Source organism: Phodopus roborovskii, unplaced genomic scaffold (assembly GCF_943737965.1).
Source record: "Phodopus roborovskii unplaced genomic scaffold, PHOROB, whole genome shotgun sequence".
NCBI lineage: Eukaryota > Metazoa > Chordata > Mammalia > Rodentia > Cricetidae > Phodopus > Phodopus roborovskii.
Window position 1 is genome coordinate 17,055,734 of NW_026125295.1, and position 21,153 is coordinate 17,076,886.

Sequence of the window (21,153 nt, forward strand, 5' to 3'; positions counted from 1 at the left end):
TCTCCTTTTCCTGGACAAGACAAGTGAAATAATTTTTTTAGCTTCATCCATAATCTATTCTTCCTACAATATTACTAAGGAGTACTGTCAGAATTGTCCTTGTTCCTGACTACAGTCCCTCTAGAATAAAGCCATCCCCAGGTAAGTCCTCTCCCCAATGCCTATTGATAATGGGGTGAACTCTTTTGAACTCTTTTATTAAGGAGTCTTGAGTTCCCCACAAGGTATGTCTTCTCTGTGCCAACAAGCAACAAATCCAACTTATTCCACAAATGGGTTACATTTTGTAGTTGTTCACTGGATGCTGTGAGTGATTCTTTAACAACTTCATTCAATCAAGGAGAAAGTGGATTGCACCAAAAGCCAAAATGTACACTGAAGTATTAGATTCTTTGAAAAAAACACTGAAAAATATATTACTATATTTTTTGCCATGTTTCTGCCCTACTTCAGCAAAAACTGGAGTATCATAGAAGTTCCCAGAGGAAATGATGATGGAAAAAATAATTATTAGTTGTTATTTAAAAACTTTTTCATACAATATATTTTGATCATATTCTTTCTCCTTTCCAGCTCCTCCAAGATCTTCTCCACCTCCCTCCCTACCCAACTTCATGCTTTTTCTCTACTCCCAAAAGAATCCCAAAACAATGAAATAATGAAAACAAAAACAAACAAAATACCAATAATACAAAGACACCAAAACAAAACCAACAAAAACAGCCCACCCCAACAAAGAATCTATTTGCAACTGATACCTGCTGGAAAAGGAAAATTAATTTTTTTTTCCCAATGGAAGGTCACTGGAGTATATCAACCACATTCCGTGGCAGGGCCCATAGCCAAGAGTAGTTGGCCAATGAAAAATGTATATATTATTTTTAAGGAACAATCGAGCTTTCCATTTCCTTACTCTCCTTAAACAAGAGAGAAACAGCCACCTGCATGTGGGGCTCTGTAGTATAGTGGTCCATGTCCATGAATTTCATGGAAGCAACATATTCCCCACATCCTCACTCATCACCAATATTCCTACCATTTCCTACACAAGGATTTCTCTGTAGAGCTGTCACAATATTTCCCTTTCCACTAAGAGTACCAGAGTGCTTTTTCTTTTCAATTTCTTCTTGTGTTGTATAATGTGACAGGTTATTAAATCAATTTCTCTTCCTCTCTTTAAATAACACACAGCATCAAACACAGCAATCCTTCAGAATTAAAGATGACAACTTAGAAATGTTTGGATTCATCACTGAGCTCCAACACACACATATATCCAACCCACACTGTTTGTGTCAACTCATACACATTGTGTATTACCAGTGTATAGATTAATTGAGTTTTAGCTATGTAAGAATTTTACTGTAATACTAGTCATATATTATATTAATAATTAGTACACTTCTTGACATAAAATCGATTTTAGAAAAAGAACAGAAATTGGTTAGAATCACTTAAGTTAGCTCAAATCATGTCAAACCAAATGTGACAGTGAATCACAACTGTCAACTTGACTGAACTGAAGAGCACTTCTATTAGTAAAGCATAGCTCTAGGTGTTTCTGGGCAGGTGCTTAGAGACAGGCAGATGATGAGAGTCCTGATTTACCCAATAGTGCCTTTGATGGGAGATGCCATTATGTATATATGTTTCTCATACTGGTTAATGAATAAAGCATTGTTGGCCTATAGGAAATGAAGATAGGAGGGACTAGGAGACAAGGAGGAAATAGGAAGTAGTAAGGAGGGACAAGATGGAGAGACCAGGAAGACAAGACCCCTGCTGCACTCCCCGGTAAGGAGACCACATGGAAATACACAGAAATGGGTTAATAATTAAGACAGAGCTAGCCGATAAGAAACAAGTAACTGGCCAACAGAATTGTATCTAATACAGAGTCTCGGTGTGTTAATTGGGGCTGGCGCGGCGGCGGGACAAGACCGGAAAACCCTAATCCTTACAATCTATGATGTACACAGTGTATCCATGATGTACATAGATCTATGATGTACACAGTGGATCAATGGTGTACATAGTACACAGCGGATCTATGGTGCACATAGATCTATGATGTACACAGTAGATGTATCTGACATAATCTCAGATTCACCCTTTATACAGTCAGACAGCCTGTGACAGGGCCTCTGTCCTTACTTCCATCAGAATATCATTTCCAGTATCTAAAAAGCTGACTCCTTGCCCACCAGACTTCTGTATGATATTACTTCTTCAAAGAAATCTTTCTTGACTACAGTGTTAAAATCAGTTCCATATCAGTCTCCATCCACTTCCTTGCTTTAGTTTTTCATGAGAGTACTTACCATTTTCTGACTATAGATTGAATATCTATCATGTTTTTTCTATTTTCCCCAGATACACCCCCCCAATCTGAGACCATGTTGTTATTCCCTGCTGTGTATACACTATCCCTGAGAAAAGTGTCTGGGACATAGCAGGAACTCAACAAATGTTTGCCAAATTAAGCAAACAAACAGAAAGTAACTGAAATTACAGTACTAGCCTTGATGGGTCAGAACTGATGAGAAAAATAAATGTGAAAGGGTTACCCTGGAGCTCATTTTATTGCTTCAGTTGTCTTGCATGCAGTCATGGTACTATATATGCACATATCCTTAAAAGCAAGAGAGAGACTGTAATCCATACTTCCTCTCATACTCCTTGAAACTATTCGTTGCCTAAGTTGAATATTCTGGTAGAAAGTGCTTCCTTTCACAGGCTCTACACTCCCTCATTCAAGGTTCCCAGAGAGCTCTCTCAACAGGAATTGAGATCATAAGTATAACTACATTTCTCATGCCCACACACTTCAAAGCGATTGTGTTTTGCATGATAATAAGATGAAATCCTCAGTCAGCTGATACAACCAGGTATATTCCAGAGCTACATTATGTGGGAAAAGTTAGCATTTCCCATAAAGGGGGGGGGTCCAAATCCTTATCTTGGGACCATCATGAGTGGAAGTCCACATCTAAGTGCTCTACCTATTAGTGCTAGTCTGTAGTGTGGGTAAAGGCACATTTAGACATTGAAAACACTGGCCATTAAATCATGCCTAGTCCTTCAGATCTTCCCTGCCACAGTTCTAGACACTGTGGGACAGGAATGAACCACACCCCTGCTGTGCCCTTTCTGAGCTCCTCCTAGGGAAGCCATGAGTCAATTTAAGCTGCTTCAATTCTGGTTACTTGCTACACAATGGCAGTAACTGGAAGAAACTTAAGGAAGGAAATTTTCAGTAGATAAAGGCTGAAAGAAATTCCTTACACCACAGCCTCCTTGCTCAGAAGTTGTTTAGAAAAGGCTAACGCTGAGCAAAATAGAGGAAAAGAGTGTCCGATCCTCCTTTGATACACAGTTCTAAGGTGTGATCTTTCACTAAGAACTTGCCTATGTACTCAAGAGGAAAAGATTTGGGACTACATCCTCAGATGAGAGGGAGCTCTCAAAACGTCAAGTATTTGAAAATAGGATCCAAGATAGGGAGTTGAAGATTTCCAAGCTTCAGTCAAGATAAAATATTTAATTAGCCTATAAACTGACCCTAAGAACATCTGGAGTCTCCAGAAGGCAAGAAATTTTCTTGTCACTTGTAAGTCTGCCAGACAGTGGAGGCCCATGTTGGCAAAGAAGCAGAAACAGGAAGAAAGGTTATCAGCATGGCCTCTCTGAGATTCTACACTTGGCTCTTAGAGAACACAGAGTCTCAGAATGAACTCTCTCCACAACTGTTCATTTTCAGAATGCAGAAAGTAGAGGGATAAAAAGGGTCAGATAATTCCCCACCAGGGAGCAGAAACACATCAGTCAGGTGCTTATTCAGACATGTGGTGGAAACTTACAGAACAGTTACATCTTCTTACAGAAGGGTCTCTTACTACATAGACATGATAAGATCAAGGATTCTTGGACTGGGCAGCAGACCAAAACATTGTCTTTGGCATTAAACACATCTAGGTGTGAGCATTATAAAATAAGTGTTTTCATACATCTTTACAGATATAGATGCACACACACACGTGTATACACATAGATACACATACATACATACAAAGTGAGTCCCAACTGATCTGTGATATTAGTTTTCATGTGGTATCAGTCTTCATGAATCACCTCCATTAAACAGAGTAGTATCTGAAATGTATCAAGTACTCAGTGTGCACCAAGTACTATATTAAACAATTTTTAAGCATTATAACTTTTATCCTCATAGTGTCCTTCTATAATTGTGTGGATGATAAAAAATGCACATCCTGGGAAATTGATGATGCTCATAGGGAAAACTGAAGCAATCTGATTCCAGACTATGCATCTTCAGTCACTTCGTTATCTTGTCAGCCAAGATAACCACTTAGAGATAAGGTCACATAAGAAGCTCAGGGGTGATGGGGACTTTCCCAAGGTTACATAATAAATCAGTGGCAGATTTCTGTTTCATTTCATACTACCCTCAGATCAAGCAAGGCTTCTGGAATTCTCTAAATTGTCCACAAATATAACGCAGATTGAGTTGAAGTCTAGTGGCCAACACCACAAATAGGTGAATTGTGAAGTAGATAAGCTCTGAGTTTAGGTTTCTTCCTCTGGTGTTCTTTCTGGAAGTCTCCAATGCTATTTTAGAAATGGAACCATATCTCTTCCCTTTAAACCAAAATCTTCTATAAAACCCCATTACCTTAGTAGTTTAATATATAATCTAGAATTTCTGCCATTTAACTACAATGTCCTAATAGGCACACAATCTGAGCATCAGTGGCTCCAAATGTTGCGAAATCCAAGCATTTGTGTTAGTGAGTTGATCTTTGATAAGGGGCCAACCACACGCAATGGAAAATAATAGCCCTGTCAACAAATGGTGTTGGGAAAACTGGACATTGACAGCAGGAGAATGAAATTGGATCCTTATCTCACACCACAACAAAAATCAACTCATAAGCTATTAAGACACCAAACTCTAAGTTTCTGGAAGACATTTACAGGGAAACATTTTTTTATATTAACCTGGGCAAGGATTTGTTTTGGCTTTCACAACCAGTCACACAAGCAACCAAAGCAAATGAGATGAGTGGGGCTGTATCCAACTAAAATGTGTCTACCCAGGAGGGGAAGCAGTCAGAGGAGAGGAGAGGAGAGGCAACCTTCAGAATGTGAAATAGCATTTTCATGCCAGTTACCTGACAAAGGATTAACTTCCAGGGCATATTAGGGATTCTTAAATTTAGTGGCTCAACAAAATAGTAACAACAGAAAACAAATAACCTGATTTTAAAAGTGAACAATGTACATGAAACTGACAGTTCTCAGAAGTCGACATAAAGATGGTCAATGGACATCTGAGAAGGTATTCAATGTTAATAATCATGAGGGGCTGTAAATCAGCACTACAGTGAAATATCACATCACACCTGGATGGGTGGCTATTATTTAAAAAAAAAAAAAAAAAGAACACTAAGATGCTGATGAGGTTGAAGAATTGGAGTCTTTGTATACTGTTGTTAGGTATGGAAAATGCAACACTCACTGAAGAAAAGAATATGGAGTGTATACCCCAAAACAGGACTACCAGATATCTGGGAACCACACTTCCAGCTAGCTTATAGAAAATACAGACATAGAATGATCTATATTGCTGTGTTAATCCAGCCTACTCATGATACAAGGCATGGTAACATCTATATATCCTTTCACAGATGAATAAATATAAAGTGTAGCCTAAACCTAAAATGAAGCATCACTGAGCTTTGGAAGGCAACACATTTTTACCATTTGTGGCTCAGACAACATGGACCTGGGCTATGGGAAATAAGTCAGTAACAGAACAAATGCTGCATGATTCCTCTTGTTCGAGGAATAGAAAAGGACAATAGTATGCTTATTGCTAGGGCACACAGAGAAGATGCAGTGAATTTTTGTTTGAATAAAGTAAATTAAGTTCTAAAGGTGAGCACCAGAACATAGTGTCTGTGGTTATAATGTTTATAAAATATTTTAAGAAAGTGAGTATATATATATATATATATATATATATATATATATATATATAATTTATTAGCTATGCAGTGTTCTGCCTGAATGTGTGCCTGCACACCAGAAGAGGGCACCAGATCTCATTACAAATGGTTGTGAGCCACCATGTGGTTGCTGAGAATTGAACTCAGGACCTCTGGAAGAACAGTTCAGGGCTTTTAACCTCTAAGCCACCTCTCCAGCCCACATTAAGTGTCTTAACCATCATGAACAGCAAACAAAACCAAAGCAGCATATGGAAGAATAAGGGGGTGATGGATACATTTATTAGCTGGATTATGGTGATATTAGCATGCATACCTAAACTTATCAAATATATACATTGAGTATATGCAGTTTTTATATAATAATTAGACCTTAATAAAGTTGGAAATGAAAATTAAGTCTAACTTATTAACATTGTGTATATTAAAATATATCTTGGGAAATATTCTATATGTGAGTTGGGATAATGTTTTCATGACATTTGTTAAAATTCATCTAGAAAAACATTGAAAAAGGATGCATTTTATATGCAAATTGTCTCACTAGAGTTGATTTTAACCAATTAGGTCTCAAAGCTACTCTTTTGGGATCTGTCAACCACAGTTCTGTCACAAAATGGCCATAGCTCATTATCATTCTAAGCATGGAAGAGCCACATTCCAGAGTCATTTTCTACACACACTAATAAAGAAGAGATGGCTAAAATGTTTATCAACCACTTCCCTGAGGCACATATGAACACATAGTCCCCCTTCTGTGTCAGTAATAGGGAAGCTACAGCATTAGGGGACCAAAGCCTGCATCTGGATAGGCCGGAGTAGCAAGGGAGAAAGGAAAATGGGAAATCATGGAGCCAAGGAAGGTTCAAAAGACAGGAAAATTACATGGATGTGGGAAGGGTCACGAACCCTGACCCCAGGAGTATGGCTGAGGCCATTCACCATCTGAGAATCAGGAATTCCAGCCCAACTAACACAGGCTGTGAAAGTTGCCAAGACAGACACTATTCCTTTTATCCCTCTCCCAGACACTCTCTGGAATTCTCACAAGTAAGACTATTAGCATTTAGTAATGACATCCTACCACCCTGTATCTCTGTGCCCTGGAGTTTGGCCTTTTCCATTGCAGTCCTGTCAGGTGCCCATCACAAACCACCCTGTGCTCCCATATAGATTTCTCGACTAGTTTTGATGGTAATAACTTATAAACCCACCAAAGTGGTGCACCTGACTACTATAAAGATAACGAAGCATCACTCTTCTTTGAGAAGCTCACCCTCATTCACTTAGGTGTGTCTTACCCCTCTCCCAACATTTCTTCTCTCTTAATCCTTTGTGTATACCTTTTAATAAACTCCCAACTATGTGTTATACTGGCTCATCCTGAAATTCTTCTCTATGCTGAAGTCAAGAATCCTAGGATTACTTCACTAGAGGTCTCTGAAAAACAACTCCCCAGGCTGTGTTAGAGGACCATGCATATGGATGTATCTACACCTCTGCTTCATCTGAAAGAGCAGAGAATACTGGTCAATTTTTAGTATCACCCTGCTGTGCCCACTGCACATTCAGGAATAAAAGCAAATCTAAATCACTATTTGAGCTCTTTCTCAAGGTTGTCTGAGCCTCACAGTCGTGTCTCTAAGACAGAGTGAGTGCCGTTGGACAAGTCCACATTTAGGGACTTGTATCATGCTTCCCCCACGGTGTTCAATACATACTGCGCATAATTTTAATGTCTATGATGCCTTTCCATTAGGCTTGTACGAGAAGCAATTTAAACAATGTAAGCAGAGATTGTGAATATAAAGGGTTCTATGCATATAATATATCATCGTTAATAATAATTTTATGTCAGAGTTCATTGATAATGTGTTAAATATAATGATGCTAATTATTACCACCTGTTACTCCCAGCTAATGTCAAAGCCCAAGATTCACAGAGACATATTTTTATATGGAATCGATCCAAGGGTGATTAGTCCCGAGTTGCTCAGTGTGTCCTAAGGGCCCAATAATCTTATCTTAAAATTAAGTATAAAAGTAGGATTAGCAGTGGTTGAAGCAACATCTTCGAAGTATGCAATGCAATTTGGGTTTCCCCATGATGAAAAGTTCTTGCCATTCATAGGATCTGGGCCCAAAGCCACACAATCATCAGCTTGGCCCTGCTCCATGGAAATCATCCAGCACTGCCTAGGAGGAAGCCTATGTTCCAGTGAACAGGGGAAGGCCTTCAGGTCGTGAGTTTCTGCCTCTCTGTTCTCTGGGAAGCTTTTATGTATTACACCTGTCTAAAATGTTTAGTTCCAGAAGTTAATGAATGCATTGGCACTCACAAGACACAAGAAGGAATTATTCCTGCACCTCATCAGAAGCCAAGAAACCCTACATTCTCATTAACCATATACTTTCATATTGGTGTGGCTAATAGAGAGTTAATGAGAGATTCTAATAACAAGTCTGAACCAAAATTAAGGAAATGAAGTGTGGTCTGAAACTTGTTGTTTAGAAAGTACATCCAAGTTTCAAGTTTTCTATTCCTTCAGTAAAGTACATGGGCACTATAAAAGACTTATATACAAAGTTTACACACTTGCACACACGGGCACGCACACACACACACACACACACACACACACACTCACAGGTGCACACACACATGGACATGTTTCCAGAAGGGAAACATTATTGCTTCTGATTCTTAATCCTTAAACATATACCTCAAACATGGCTGATCTAGAAAAGCAGCCAAGTATGGAACTTTCAGAACTATTGATTCCCAATATTTCAAAGACACCTTGGCACATTGTCATTGACCATCAATACAATCAGGATCAGAGTGTATGTCTGTTTGAGATTAAACACCAGGCATTTATAATCAATCCCCTTTATTGGTCAAATGTTCTCTTCCATTGCTAATAGGACAACAAAAACATTAAATGTGCACCCTTTATGTGGAAAGCTAAACTGAAAGTAATTAGATCTGTTATAGCAGTAACCTGAAGTGTTTACTGCAGTATCTCAGGATCCCTTTTCTGTTGGAATTCCATTTTAAAATAAAGTGGGGTCTAGAGAGATGATTCTGTGGTTAAGAGCTATAGCTGCTCTTCCAGAATATCCTGGTTTACCTCCCAGTACCCATATAACAGCTCACAATTATCTATAATTCCAGTTACAGAAGGGACCCTAAGACTTCTTTTGGTCTCCTTAGGCACTATATATATTCAGTTCATAAATAATACATGCTGTCAAAAATATACACATATACATAAATTAAGAAAAATCCACAGTAATCAGAAGCAATAAAAATGTCAAATTTTAATTTCATCACCCATGCCCCATTCCTCCCCACTAGGAATGCTCATAACCCAAACTAGCTTGTGATAATTACAATGACTGTAAACATTGGTTAAAATTAAGTAATCTAGAAGTTAATTCTTAGTTATGTTAGCCACTCACTGGACAGAGCAGGTTTACACCATGTCTATCTTTGACAGGAATTCTGATGGTATGCCAGTGGGCAAGTCCCACCTGCAGCCCACAGGCCAAATGTATTCCCAGATGGCAACAGAAGTGGTCCCACACATTTGTAGACTACAGCATCATGTTGAAATGTCAAAAGGTTGGACACTCATGAGAAAGCCCCTTGTTTGCCTATCTCCAATGTTCTCACCGAAAGGTAAGTATACTTCATTTTTCTGAGTCTTGCCCCCCAAACTCCTCAATAATATCTTTAGTATTTAGCATCTCAGATTCCCCATGATGAACATACTGAGAATCTTAAACAAACGTTAAACCTTGAGTGGAAGCCTTTCCCACAATTCTGTGATTTTGTACATAAGAATCTCCCTGGCCACCAAAGTCCTGTCCTGGAGATGGCTACAGGAAAGTTCACCCTTCAGTACCTCTACCAACTGAGTATGGTCCATGTTTGCTGGTCTTCACTAAGCATCTCTCTCTTCTAGCATAGAAGTGAAGATGCTAAAGTCGCTTTTGGAACTTACATCAGAAAGTAGGTGGTGTCACTAAATAAATGCTCACCACTTGGTAACTGCAAACGATTCTCAAAGTGGGTGGTTGGAAGGTCTATGTGTCGTCTACTTGCTTCTTTGGTCAAAAATATACTTTGTGTTCTTTTCCTGCAAACTTTGCTAGCAGTCTTCCAGCAAAGTTGGTCCGGTAGAAGGAATTGTTGGGAGATGGGAGAACAACGAAAAGGGAAATGAGAAGTTTCCCCCACTGACTTTAAGACTCCAACCCTATGTCCTTCACCACCGTCTTTCCAGCTTCTAGCAAGTGCGTCCTTTCCCCAACCCCATCTCCATGGATCCAGCTTCTCCTAGGAGATGCACCCTAGGTATTTAATACTTAACTCTTCCTTTTGTTCCTCTTGTCCAGTGGTAGGTGGGCACATCTTTTAGTAACTGGGTCTCTGTTTTGTTGAAGCAATGAATACACACTTTCTGAGTATTTGACAACTGGATTTCAGCCAACTTTATAAGTTTGTCCAAAATACCACTTTTCCAGCCCAAGTACTGATTTCCTGGTTCTCAGGTCAGAGTTATTTCACATCCTTTATTTAGTTTCAACTCCTTCATCGATAGTCATTCAAAGTGAATTCTTTCTGACAGCTGCTTGGCATGGGGTCTATTTTCCAATTCATCTCAATGGAAGGGAAATCATACCTGATACTATAAAGCCAGCTAACTACCTGTGGCCAGAGAGGTTACAGACCCTAGACAAGCACTTACTACTGTCTGTCACTTTCCTAAATTAATGTGATTTGTGACTGTATGTTATTTTTCCTTATACTCACAGCTAAGTGTAATGTTCATCCCTAATCAGAAAAGTCTCTTTTTTCAACAGATGGAGACTGTTACAGAAATCCACAACTGACGAAAATGCAGAGAATAAGTAACTAGAGAGTTGACACTTCTACAACACAATCCATTCACCTACCCCTCAAGGGAAATAATGGAAGAGGGAGTAGAGTGTGTGAGTGTTAAGAGCCAGAGGATCAGGATACCTCCTGCTAGACAGTATCCTCTAGACATGACAGGTAAAAGTGTACTCACCAAATCTCAACAATACGGTTGTCTGAACTAGACCAGCATGAAAACAATACCAGCTGACATGTTAATATAGAGAAGGAAAATTCCATGAGATCCTACCCCTAGATAAAGATATAGGTGTCCAATAGCTGCTGGGAAAGGATAGATCTGTCTGTGCCAGGAACAAGCTTGGATTATAGCTTGTCTAATCCCAAGTGGCCAGCTTTGAACACATGTACATATAAGCAATGCTATATGGACTAGGTAGGTCTCACACACACACACACACACACACACACACACACACACACACACACGTATAACCAACAAGGAAGAAGCTATGAATTAGGGAGGGAGAGGAAGACACAGGATGAGCAGGAGTGATGCAAATGCAGATGACCATTTGTGAAGTTCTAGAAAACTAAAACAAAATAAACCGCCCTATCCTCCATCCCACCAGTTCTATTTTGACAGCATCTCTTCTAGGAACCCATCCAAAAAAAATAAGCGAAAAATTTTGCGCACAATGATGCTCAGCCTGGCATTATTTAAAGGAAGGCATTTTAAAAGGCAGTTTCAAAGTTAAGAAATAGGACAGCAGTTTAAGTAAATCTATTTGGTAGGATTTTATGCAACTTGAAAATTACATTTATCAAAATTGTAGTAAGGTGGAAAAGGCATATACTTCTAGAAAAATCAGAAGAGAACATTTTACATGCCTAAGAATCACACCAACATGGAGCCTGTGAGGTGACACAGAGGGTAAAGGCACTTGTCACTAAGCTGGACAACTTGACTTTTATAACATCCCACATGGTACAAGGTGAGAATCAATTTCTGCAAGTTGTCCTCTGATCCTCACACACATTCTGTGGCATGGAAATGTTCTCGTCCTCAACACACACACTAAGTAAACAAGTATTCAAAATGAAACTTTTCAAAAGCCTTAAAAAATGTGTGCCAAGAAGCAGAAATGGGTACCCTTGAATGAATTGGTACATGAGACCACTTCCTGAACATAGACACTGAGCTCAACAATTAATAAATGGGACCTCCCGAAACTGAGAAGCTTCTGTAAGGCAAAGGACACAGTCAACAAGACAAAATGGCAGCCCACAAAATGGGAAAAGATATTCACCAACTCCACATCTAACAGAGGGCTGATCTCCAAAATATACAAAGAACTCAAGAAGCTAGTTACCAAAACCAAATAATCCAATTAAAAAGTAGAGTACACAACTAAATAGAGAATACTTAATAGAGGAATCCAAAATAGCTGAAAGACACTTAAGAAAGTACTCAACATCCTTAGCCATCAAGATAATGCAAATCAAGGCAGCTCTGAGATACCATCCTATTCCTGTCAGAATGGCTAAAATCAGAAATACCAGTGACACTGGGCTGAAGAGGATGTGGAAAGTGGGGAACACTCCTCCACTGCTGGTGGGAGTGCAAGCTTGTACAGCCCTTTTGGAGATCAGTATGGCAGTTCCTCAGGAAATGGGAATCAGTCTACCACGATCTGGCAATTCCACTCAGGCATATACCCAAATGATCCACATCCATGCAACAAAGACATCTCTTCAACAATGTTCATAGCAGCACTATTTGTAATTGCTAGAACCTAGAAACAACTGACCAACTCCTCAACCGAAGAGTGGATAAAGAAAATGTGGCACATTTACACAATGGAGTGCTACTCAGTAGAAAAAAAAAAAATGGAATCTTGAAATTCGCAGGCAAATGGATAGAAGAAACCATCCTGAGTGAGGTAACCCAGTCACAAAAAGACAAACACAGTATGTACTCACTCATATATGGGTTTTAGTCATAGAGCAAAGGATTAGCAGCCTACAATTCACACCACCAGAGAAGCTAGGAAACAAGAAGGACCCTAAGAGAGACAGACATACATGGTCCCCCACAGAAGGGGAAAGGGACAAGATCTCCTGAGCAAATTGGGAGCAGGGATGGAGGGGGCAGTGAGGGGAGAGCAAGTTAAGAGAAAAAGAAAGGGAATGGAGGAGGAGAGAGGAGGACATGAGAGAGCAGGAAGATTGAGTCAGGGGAAGGACAGAGGGGAACAAGTAAAGAGATACCGTAATAGAGGGAGCATTATAGGTTTAAAGAGAAATCTGGCACTAGGGAAATGTCTAGAGATCTACAAGGATGACCACAACTAACAGTCTAAGCAATAGTGGAGAGGCTACCTTAAATGCCCTTCCCTGATTGGGAGATTGAGTACTACCTTATATGCCATTCTAGAGCCTTCTTCTAGTACCTGATGGAAACAGAAGCAGACAACCACAGCAAAACACTGAGCCGAACTCCCGGAATCCAGTTGCAGAGAGGGAGGAGTGATGAGCAAAGGGGTAAAGACCAGATTGGCAAAACTAACAGAAACAGCTGACCTGAACAAGGGGGAGCTCATGGGCCCCAGACTGATAGCTGGGTAACTAGCATAGGACAGACCCAGACAGCGTGAACAGGTAAGAGGCCTGTGCCATCTAAGGGACCTCTGACAGTGGAACCAGGATGTATCCCTGGTGCACGAAAGGACTTAGGAAGCACATTTCCCATGGAGGGATACTCCCTTAGCCTAGAGATAGGAGGGAGGGCCTAGGCTCTACCCCAATGACTTGACAGATTTTGATGATCCTTCCTGGAAGGCTTCACCCTCCCTGGGGAGTAGATGGGGGATGAGAGAGGGGGGGAAGGGAGCATGGGAGGATGGGAGGAGAGGGAACTGGGATAGATATGTAAAATAATTAAAAATATAAAAATAAAAATAAAAAGTATGTGTGTCAGAACAGAAATAACAAAGAAAAGATATATATAGTTAAATAGCGTAAAAGGTGTTTTAGATGACAATTTTATCTCTGCTAATTTTTAAAAAGTGACTTTTCCCTACTGTGCTCATTCCATTTAATTTTTTTAGTTAAGATTTTTTTTTAAAGGCTCACCAGCAAGGTCTACAAGATCTTTACTTAGGAGAAAAAAAAATGCCATGGCACACAAAACTCCAGTGAATGGTTTTAAGATTCCAATCTGCCTGTCGTCCATTCTCCATGCATGCTTCCCCTCACCTGAATCCCATCTGCTCATGAAGAGCTGTCAAAACTCCCTTCCAGAGAAGTGGTTGCTATCATGGGCTGACAGGAGTAAATACATTGTTTCTCAAATCTTAGGCTATTCCTTCCTACCACCGAGGGGAAGAATGTCCACTGGAGACACTCCTACCCACTCACACATAGGTAAGGGGAGAGAAGGCTGCAAGGATAATCTTAAAAGATTGCAAATGGGTTGATTTGGGATTGATTTAAGAGACACAAGGCAGGGCAGGTATCTCCTGCAAGGATTAACTGAGGGAGGAAGGGAGAAAGTCCCCCCCCCACAGGGTCTGCAGCATCCTTTAAAAGCCCAGATAACAAAGAGATCTGAGCCTAGCTTGCTCCTGAGGCCACTGCTCTATTGCTGTGGCCATCATCTTCCCCTGACACTGCAATCATATTCATTGGTCTTCCAGTGAGGACTTCAGTGAACCTCCAAAATCAGACTTTCAGCATCAAATTGTGACTACCAAAATTGAGGCTCTCAAATCAGCTACTGGATTCTCAGCCCTCCTCCAATGTGAAGACAACCATTGTTGGATGGCCCAGATTGATTACACATATCATGTAAGCCAATCTAAAAATCTCTTTTTAATATATAATCATCCTGTTGGTTTCCATTCCTCTAAAGAACCCTAACTTGTACAGCAAGTTTTTGCTTGTGTGCAAAATTTACACTTGAAAATCCATGCATACACACACACTCCACTCAGATTTAATTTGAGGGAGGAAAGGGTCTGTAAGAATTTACAAAGAGGAAATGGAGAGAACCTTGTGGGGCACTAATAAGTGAGGACAAGCTACAACAATACATACTGTAGTGGTTTGAGTAAGAACAGCCCCTATAGACTCATATTTGAATGCTTAGTCATTAGGGAATGTCATTACTTCAATAATTAGGAGGTGTGGCCTTGTTGGAATAGGTGTGGCCTTATTGGAGGAGTGTGCCACTTGGGGTAGGCTTGGAGATTTCAAATGCTCAATGCAGGCCCAGTGTGTCTCTCTTCCTGCTATCTGCCAATGAGGATGTAGAACTCTAAGCTACTTCTCCAGCATCATGTCTGCCTGAGTGCTGACATGCTTCCCGCCATGATGATAAAGGACTAAACCTCCAAATGTAAGCAAGCCCCTACTTAAATGTTTTCCTTTATAAGAGATGCCACAGCCATGGTATCACTTCACAACAATAGAACACCGACCAAGACACACACACACACACACACACACACACACACACACACACACACATATATATGTGTGTATATATATATATATACATATATATATATATATATGATAATACCATAATGACACCCTTATTTTGATCACTAACTGAAAGAATAATAAAGAAAATGCTTATTTAAAACAGATACTTAGATGCAATGTTTTGATTTATAAATAAGCGACTATAGCAAAAAAATACCCCACCTGTAGAATTCAACCTGCAGTATTTCCAAAAAAAACCCACCAAAGACTATACCAGTTCCTTCAGTGAGTTTGAAATAGCAATAAAAACTTCAGGCTATGGGGCTACCTGGGCTTAAATATTCTTTTGCATGTGCAAGCAGAACAATATTGAACAAAGACATACTCTTTCTGTCGATTTTGTTTTGTTTTGTTTTTCATTCCAAACCTGGAATTACTATTTCATGTCACTTACAACCTTTGACAAGTAACTGATAAAATGTAACTCACATTATTTTAAGTTTCATTCACATCCACAAATATCATATGACACACCTCTATACGGCAGTCATCTCTACTCTTCCCCAAGTAACATCATCTCTACATGAACATTTATTAGCATAGCTTCTAACCAAGACAGTCCAGAGGATGCAAAGACCCCCGCCCCCATATTCCCTTATAGCTGTTCTTCCCTGGGTCACGGATGAGCTAGAGTCTAGTGGACAAACAAACATACAAATAGATTACATCCTTCCCCAGAATACTGAAATAAAATACCAAGTCATCTCTTGGCAAATTGGAAATCACCACTCTTGAAGACTAATTTATAGCAATACCATTCCATGCCCACCACTACCCAAGGAGACACTGGACTCCAGAGTTTTTCATGGCTCACTTCCTCCCAACACACTTAAAGAGTGTGATAGCCCACAGCTCCTTTCTTCTTCCTCCCACATCCACTATCCCAGTGACTCTCTCCACTTCCAAATGCTCTCTTTCTCTTTCTCTCTCTCTCTCTCTCTCTCTCTCTCTCTCTCTCTCACACACACACACACACACACACACACACACACACACACACACACGGGCTTCTGTTTCTCTAGTCCCTGACCAACTCAGATGAAGGTTATGAATCCACCACAGCACCCCAGGGCATGGACTCGGAACGGTTCTTCTGGCCTCTAGGCTGGGCTTTATCACTGTCAGTGTGCTGCCACATGGCTCTCAGACACCTGGGCTGAGATCCACAGCACCCTTTAAAATTGGTGCCATCCCTTGAAGAACCATGACGTGACCCAGGTCAGCTCCTCTCCTACCATCCTGTCCACAGCTTCTTCAGAGGACTGGCCTCTGGTATCAGTTCATTGTGACCAACATACTTGGACCCCAGCCCAGCTCCCAGGTACAGAGCTTACACTCAGACTGTGGACCAGGGTTCAGAGATTTCACAGGACTGGCTTACTCATGCCAATCAACCTTGACTCCTCTCTCAATGTAGAAAAACCGTATGCCCTGTTCCAAACCATCTGAGTAGTTACCTCTCTCTCAACTTCCCAAACATGTTCCCCAGAACAAGGAGTCTCCCTCCTATCACTCCTAGGAATACAGTTATTAATATTTATGGTTATATAATAATTAATGGATTCTGCCCTGGCTCTGTGGAACCAGTTTTTGGCAGCATCCATCTTATTACCCCAACCCAGCCTGTGTCCAGGATGCAGATGTGTTTCTGACCTATTAACATTTTGTCTATAATTGGGTATAGAACAGCATGTGTTATAGTTATCTCTCAGTAATTATCATAAACATCCTGAAAATTTCAAGCTCACAAATTGTCAAAATATCACAGTATCAAAACAGCCATGTTAAAACATCATGAAATAAACACAAACATGATTCTATTTAAAATTTTCTGGAACTTTCTATCTTTTTGGAATAAACCAGATCAAATAGGAAATGTTTTTGGTTTGGTTTTTAAGTTGAACAGATAACCCAGCCAAGCTTCTGTCTATCTCCATGGGCAAGCCTACCTCAAACCATTGCCCGTGAGACTGCATCTTGAGGATGACGCAGGGGTCCGGCTTAGACAGAGCATCTCTGTCAGAAATGCCTTTGCATGCCACACGCAGCTCGACTTTGGTCAGGCAGGGGCTGTTAAAGATCCCCAGCGTGTTGGCCGCTGACTCATAGATGTTACTCATCTTCTTCATTCTGTGTAAGGGAAATGAAAGAAAAGTAATGACGGGCCAGCCATTGCAATATTTTTCAAAGGGGGAAGCTGTTCCCTCCCCACAACAGATTGCCATTTGGGAAACTGTTCAGCCCACAGATATGAATGTTGAGAGTCTTCATTATCTCACTTTCCAACTGACTGGCAGTTTCAGTAAAGGAGGTAACAAACAGCCCTTCCCACATCCACCAAAATAAAGCTTCCCAAACAGATACTGACACACTTGGCTACGATCACCATTTTCCCATTTGATTTGTACAGTAAAAATTTTAATTCATGAAATAAAGTTAATGAATTAGTGAACTAGAGTGCAAAACACAATCCAGATTTATAGTAAGTATAAGCCTTGTGTTTGTTTTACTCATCAATTTCATCACATCTCATTTATTATTTTTAATTATTATCCTAATGAGTCATGTGTGTCTGTGAGTACAGGCTCATGTTCACCATGCACCTTGTGGAGTTGGTTCTCTCCTTCTATGTAAGTTCCAGGACGAGAATAGAGATTAGCAGGCATACACAGCAAACTCCTTACCCACTGAGCCATCTTCATGGCCACCTCAATTTTTTATTATAATTTCCTAAAACCCCAACTCTCCTTCCATGTAATGAAGCATATAAGTCTATTCTCTTGTCTCTGAAAGTAATCCAATTTCTTACCTCTGAACTATGGCTCCCTTTCCTAAGATGCCCTTGGCAAGCCAGCACCCAAGGAAACCTCAGCATGGGCTTTTCCATCTCAAGTGTCTAAGTCCACTCTCATCTTCCCTTCTATATTCCCAGTTGCTACACCAGGGCTCAAAATTAGAATGAGAAAATGAGGAGACAAAAAATAAAATAAAATAAAAATAAAAACCATAGACCTCTGAGTGTGAATTCTTGGAAACATCAGACATAGGTCTGCATAACAGGTCCCAGCAAGCACATTTCAACTTTATGTCCTTCACAGTAAAACTATGTATTGCTCAGGCAGGGGCTACCCATGCATTGCTCAAGTGGGGGCTACCCACACACTCCTCCTCTGAGTAGGGCGAGCTTATGAAGATGCTGGAAGATGCTCTAAGGATTATAATCCTCCCAGCATGGTCTATGCTTCTGGAGTCAATAGGAGGAGCAGCAGTGGCTTCATAATTTTCATGTGGATTTGGTGTCTTACAGTAAAATCTCTCCTGTAAAATGGGGGTAATTCTTCCCTGCCTCCTTCCCTCCCACCACAAGTATTTAGTTTCTCCCTATTGCTGTTGCCACACTAGTTCAAATGAACACAATGTGCCACCTTTCACAGGGTGATGGCCTTAAACACACGTGTGTGTGTGTGTGTGTGTGTGTGTGTGTGCGCGCACACGCGCGTGTGCGTGCACAGATACCACTAATACAGAGACATGGGCACACAAATACACACCAGTAAAGTTTGAATTAGATGCAGGTCTGTACACATATTCACTTAGTTATTATCTGTGGTTAATCTTACCCCAGTGGCTGAATTGAGTAGCCAAAACAGATTGCAGAGCCAACAAAGCCTGAAATATTTACTATATAGTCAGAAAATATATACCAACCACTCTATAAATGTCAAGTTAAGGTACACTAGTGATTGAGGAGAATTAACATCCTATTTTTTTTTCAAAAGTGTTGGGAAATTAGTTCAAGAACGTGAGCAACGCTGCCTTCTATCAACTGAATATTAATAGAGTTTGGGGTGTTTGTTTTTAACATGTTAGAAAATTTAAGTTCAGAGAGGATTGGCTGCTTGCCAAGGTCACATAATTATTCTAATGGCAGAGCTGGAGCTTCATTGCTGGCTTTCTATCTCCCAGACCACAACATGAAACATCTTCAGTGTAGAAACATCCAAATCTACCAAGGCATGATAGACATGGCCAACATTCTTGACTTGTGTCAGACTCTATAGTCATACTTACTTTTTATTTCAAAATAATTGTTATTGAAATATAAGACACAAACAAGTTGTCAATCCATAGCTTAATAGATTATAGTCCCTGTATTTGTGCAAATTGTGAGTAACATAAGAGACAAAGCATGCCTGAAATGAAGTTTCTGCCAAAGCAAAGGAAGGAGAGAATTGGCTAGGATGAAGGTGACTTGCAGAGAGACAGGTTGGGGAGTGTGCAGTGGACTTAACCAGCTTTTAATAAGTCATTGTCATACTGAACTCCTGATTTTTATAAGTTCTTGGAATCCACAGTGTTCTTCTGCCATTCTGGTAGCCTCTCTTCTTTCTTCGGACCATCCCCACTGACCCTTTATAGGCTCACATGCATCCTTTTCCAGATATATAGTTTCCATAAAGAATACATAAGACTTTCCTAGAGAGTGGAGCATCTTCTCCAATGCCAGCCTTTTATTTAAGATTTATTTGTGTTTATTTTATGGGTATGAATCTTTTGCCTGCATGCATGTAACTCTCTGTGTGCCTGGTGCTCAAGGAGACCAAAAGAAGCTCTAGATTTCCTAGAACTAGAGTTAAGGACAGTTGTGAGTTATCATGTATGTGCTGGGAACCAAATGCAGGTCCTCTAAAAGAGCAGCAAATGCTCTTAAACCCTGGGGTTATCCTTCTAACTCCCCTAATGCGAGTTGTTTTTTTCTTTTTTGGTTATTTTCTGATACTTTTTTTGATAATATTTTATTTAAATTTGAAACAAGCTTGTTTTACATGTCAATCCCAGTTCTAATGCCAGTCTTAATGGTGATGTATAATGCAAGAGTCTCTAACAAAGAGAAAAGTACTTCTAGGTGTAACTTCTTAAATCCTAGCTCCTCCACTCACTAGGAAACATTAAATAGGGTCCCCAACCTTTCAGATAGTCACATCCACCATGAAGAGTTTCTGTGATGAGTAAATGAAATAATGCATGTCAAGTGGCTTGTACAATGTTAGGAACATAGTAAATGCTATTATTCTCATTGTCTTATTGTAAGATTAAAAATAATTTTTACTGCCAGCTCGAAATCTCTGAGACTTCTCCATATTACTTTAAAAGCAAAGTTCAACTTGTTCCTATAAAGTCCTTCTGCCTTTGAAGTCCATGTAATCTGGGCATACCTTTCTCTAAATGCTCATAGACACTTCTCAAATCAGCAGCTCTCCAGGGAAACCACATGCATGGGTTCCCAAAGCAATGAGAAAATAGTGGTGTCTGCTCTGCTAATTTTGTGGAGCTGCATCCTTAGCTTCCCAGGACAGGCTGATTTTCTTTCCATCAGTGTTCTTTCCATAGTAGCAACTGGCTCCCTGGGAATCTCATATTCAGTATAAGAAATCTCTTGGTCCTTATGACAGATGGCCATGCACCCTGTGTGCTGAATGAGGAATCTGGTGGGAACTGCCTGAGTTCTATAGTACAGATTGCCCCATGGTCTCATCTTCCCAAATTTTCCCATCTGCATATCACCATAATGCCTTTTTCCCCCACATGGACCTTGTTCAATGAGCTTCAGGTGGTAACATATAGTTTCAACAATCTAACCTCAATTAATGCAAAGGAAACCTCTGATTGTAATACAATCAGACAGATAAGAAA

At 40.1% G+C, this 21,153-nt stretch overlaps 1 protein-coding gene across 3 annotated transcripts in view; it reads right to left on the minus strand.

The window, feature by feature from the left end:
• Cpne4 (copine 4) overlaps positions 1-21,153 on the minus strand; it is a 443,660-nt gene that overhangs the window by 304,047 nt on the left and 118,460 nt on the right. For all 3 annotated transcript variants that reach the window (XM_051205851.1, XM_051205863.1, XM_051205859.1), the window contains exon 2: positions 17,409-17,589. In XM_051205851.1, the coding sequence (XP_051061808.1) occupies positions 17,409-17,589 (181 nt within the window). The remainder of the gene's footprint in view (positions 1-17,408; positions 17,590-21,153) is intronic.